Raw genomic sequence first — 3,840 nt, 5'->3', positions numbered from 1 at the left:
CCTGGCTAATTTTTCTATTTTTAGTACAGACAGGGTCTTGCTCTTAGTCAGGCTGGTGTCAAAACTCCTGAGCTCAAACAATCCTCCCATCTTGGCCTCTCAGAGTTCGAGGACTATACACATGAGCCCCTGTGCTTGGCCCCAGTGGGTAATTTTTGATCCCTCAATCACCTCCCACCATCCTCTTTTCTTAGTTTCCAATGTCCGTTATACCACTTTATGACAACATAAGCTCTCACTTATGAGCGAGAACAGGTGGTATTTGTTTTTCCATCCCTGAGATACTTCACTTAGGATAATGGTCTCTAGTTCCTTCCAAGTAATAGCCATAATTCTTTAAAAGCAAAGGATTTACTTTCTAATTTAATGTATCAACATTAACAATGTTAACAAATGCAATCATTAACATATTATTTTATGGGGCAGCACCTGTGGCTCAAAGGAGTAGGGCACTGGCCCCATATACCAGAGGTGGCAGGTTCAAACCCAGCCCCAGCCAAAAACTGCACACACACAAAAAAAATGTATTGTTTATGAATTATGCTACAAAGTAATGGTTAGTATAAACAAAAACTACCCTCTGAAAACATGCATAACTGTTAATTTCTACTTTTCAGTCCAACCTTTGATAAACGGCTTCAATAGGTAAGTTCTCCTGGCACATGGGTTTCAGTAGTCTTTGCCTGAGGGATCTCTTCTCTTTTAACACTGTTTCCAGATGATTATTCATGCTTTGCAGGGTATGACACTTCTGAGCTAAACAAACCAGAAATAATAATTACATTTAGCAATAGTACAAGTTTTGGAATCAATAATACCATTCTTCTTGGCTTTAGTTTCACATTATCAATGTCAAAAAGTAATCCTGTCATTTCCCTCTTAAATATCCCCTTTGCTACCTTTATACTAATACCAGTTTCATTTTTAACTACTTTCTCTTTTCCTACAGATAAGCAAATGTAGTACTAAATTCTTTCTCTGTGGTTCTCAATTCTACCTCTTGTTCAGTTTTCTACGCCAGAGCCCTATTCTTCTCATAAAGGCCTTTTTTTTTTTTTGCAGTTTTTGGCTGGGGCCAAGTTTGGACCCGCCACCTCCGGTATATGGGCCAGCGTCTTACTCCTTTGAGCCACAGGCGCTGTCCTATAAAGGCTTTTTAATTTTATCCCTGCCTCTAATATTCTACACTGGAACATAAAAGAAGAATCACTTTATAGTTATTTCTTTTTTTGAGACAGGGTCTTGCTCTACTGCCCAGGCTAGAACATGGAGGTATTATCATAGTTCACTGCAACCTCAAACTCATGTGCTCAAGTGATTGTCCTGCTTTAGCCTCAAAAGTAGCTGGGACATGCCACTGTGTCCAGTCAATTTTATTGTTTCTTTTTGTTTCATTTTGAGGCAGTCTCACTTTGTTGTGCTCCATAGAGTGCCATGGCATCACATTTCACAGTATCCACAAACTCTTGGGCTAATCTTCTTACCTCAGTCTCCCAAGTAGCTGGAACTACAAACACCCACCACAATGCACGGCTAGTTTTTCTATTTTTAGTAGAGTCAGGGTCTCACTCTTGCTCAGGCTGGTCTCTAACTCCTGAGTTCAGGCAATCTACCTGCCTTGGCCTCCCAGAGTATTAGGTATTGAGTCACCATGCCTACCCCAGCTAATTTTTAACATATTTTATAGAGACAGAGTTTTACTCCTGCCGGGCTGGTCCCCATCTCCTGAGCTCAAGTGATTCCCCTAGCCTAGGCCTCCCAAAATCCAAGTAATTATAAGTGATTAGAAGTGATTATAAGGGTCAGCCACAATGCCTGGCCCCTTTAGTCTCCTTTAATCTAGAAAGTTCTTCAGCATTTGTCTTTCAAGTTCTCCTGACTTTGAGGAAGCAACTTGGTCATTTTTTATGTTATTTGCACTAGCCAAGTCAACAGGACTTTCTATTTGAGTGTAGAAATTAAAGACTTTGTATGCTTAGAGCCAATACTTGGAAACATTATAATTTTGCTACCTAGTGCTTATTTATAATAATTCAAGAAAAAGTTGAAACTCTAATGATTACCCACTCAACCAAACCACGTACCCAAAAAGAAAGGATGAACAACATCTTCTGTGTCTTTTGCTAGTTTCAGGAGTTCAATTTCCAGGTTTTTCTACATAAAAAACAGAAGTAACATTTAGTTCACAAAGAAAGTATCCTGAAACTAAGGTTTGGTAAAAATGAATATCCTTTAACCCAGGAACCTGCTACCAGGAGTAAATTTTTGTTTGTTGCCCTAAATGCAGTGGCATCATCATCTCACTGTAACCTCAAACTCCTGGGCTCAAGCAATCCTCCTTTTGAGCTGCCTCAAAATCGCAAGCAGCTGGAACTACAGATGTGTGCTACTGTAATTTTTCTATTTTTAGTAGGAACAATGTCTCACTCTTGCTTAGGGTGGTCTTAGACTCAAAAGTTCAAGCAATCCACCTTCCCACCTTGGCTTCCCAGAGTGCTGGGTTTACAGGGTTGAGCCACTACATCAGGCCAGGAACTATATTCCTTAAGTGAGACAGGAAAATGATTTGTTTAAGAGCCCAAGGGATATACGGAAACTTTGCCTTTTGGTGTTCTTGCCTTGCTGCTGCTACTGTTACTACTACTATTACTTTTAGTATTACTACTGCTATTTACAAGTAAACATCTATTTAGCTATGTGCTAGACACTGTTCAAAGTTAAAGAGAATTCTGTTTGAATCCATAAACAGTATTTTTTTCTTTACTAGAAGTAAAAAGTGAATAGTTCAACATAATTTACCTGGTAGATTTCAGCTTGTATATCTGTGATCTGCTGTTGTCTGGAGAAGTTCATAAAACATGAAGCTGTTTTCTTAGATATATTTAATATCTCCTATTGGGAAATGAACAGGGAAAGTAGCAGTTTATCACAAAAAGTTTCTCTGTACGCTGGAATAGCATGCCCCTGGATCTAAAATGAGAATAGATAATATCCAACATTGTCCCCGAACATAACATACAGAATAAAACAGTAGCAATGTGTATTTCCTGTTTTTAGAAACTTCACTATCAGGAATCCCTTGCCCAAATTAATTAAAAGGTAAGAGAAACAAGATAATCGCTTTGTACTATTTCCTAAGGTACTACAGACATAATGGATTTGCATTGCTAACAGCTTACCAGAGGATTCTAAGGCTCTACCTTTCCAAATAATGAGGCCTAGTTTCTCTGACCTTCCTGGGGCTAAAATTACTTATCCCCTTATGGATCATTTGCCTGATTCATTAAATGATCTCCATTGTCTACAAATCATTCAAATGTCTATGTTGGGGTTCCACATAGTGGCTCATGCCTGCAATCCCAGCACTCTAGGAGGCCAAGGCAGATGGATTGAGCTCAGGAGTTCAAGACCAGCCCGAGCAAGAATGAGACTCTTGTCTCTACTAAAAATAGAAAAACTGAGGCAAGAGGACCACTTGAACCCAGGAGTTTGAGCTTGCTGTGAATTAGGATTATGCCATGCCATGGCACTCTACCCAGGGTGACAGAGTGAGACTGTCTCAATAAGAAAGTCCTGATGACATTGTGTGCTATGTATATGCATGTATAAACCTGCAATCTGTGGCACCCTTTTTCTTTTTCATACTGAGTTCTAGCTGAAGGACATTTAAAGGGAGGCAGTGTAACAGAGCAGAGGCTCTCAACTGGAGAAAGGGCTATGGAAGAGGGTAGGACACAGGATGAGAAAATAGCAGATTGTGAAGTTTTCTGTTATGTCCAGATCCGTATCTTATTCATTACCAATAGAGGGAGTTTTGATCAAGAATCTATGACTTGGCTC

The 3,840-nt window shown here is 39.5% G+C and overlaps 1 protein-coding gene across 1 annotated transcript in view; it reads right to left on the bottom strand.

Moving 5' to 3' along the window:
• HAUS2 (HAUS augmin like complex subunit 2) overlaps positions 1–3,840 on the bottom strand; it is a 13,240-nt gene that overhangs the window by 7,374 nt on the left and 2,026 nt on the right. The window contains exons 2-4 of the mRNA XM_012806314.2: positions 2,800–2,892; positions 2,085–2,154; positions 624–756 (exon numbers count right to left, since the gene is read on the bottom strand). Of these exons, the coding sequence (XP_012661768.2) occupies positions 624–756; positions 2,085–2,154; positions 2,800–2,892 (296 nt within the window). The remainder of the gene's footprint in view (positions 1–623; positions 757–2,084; positions 2,155–2,799; positions 2,893–3,840) is intronic.

This window comes from Otolemur garnettii, unplaced genomic scaffold (genome assembly GCF_000181295.1).
Source record: "Otolemur garnettii isolate 467f Iridium unplaced genomic scaffold, OtoGar3 scaffold00050, whole genome shotgun sequence".
NCBI lineage: Eukaryota > Metazoa > Chordata > Mammalia > Primates > Galagidae > Otolemur > Otolemur garnettii.
This window is presented reverse-complemented; position numbering and strand designations above follow the sequence as displayed.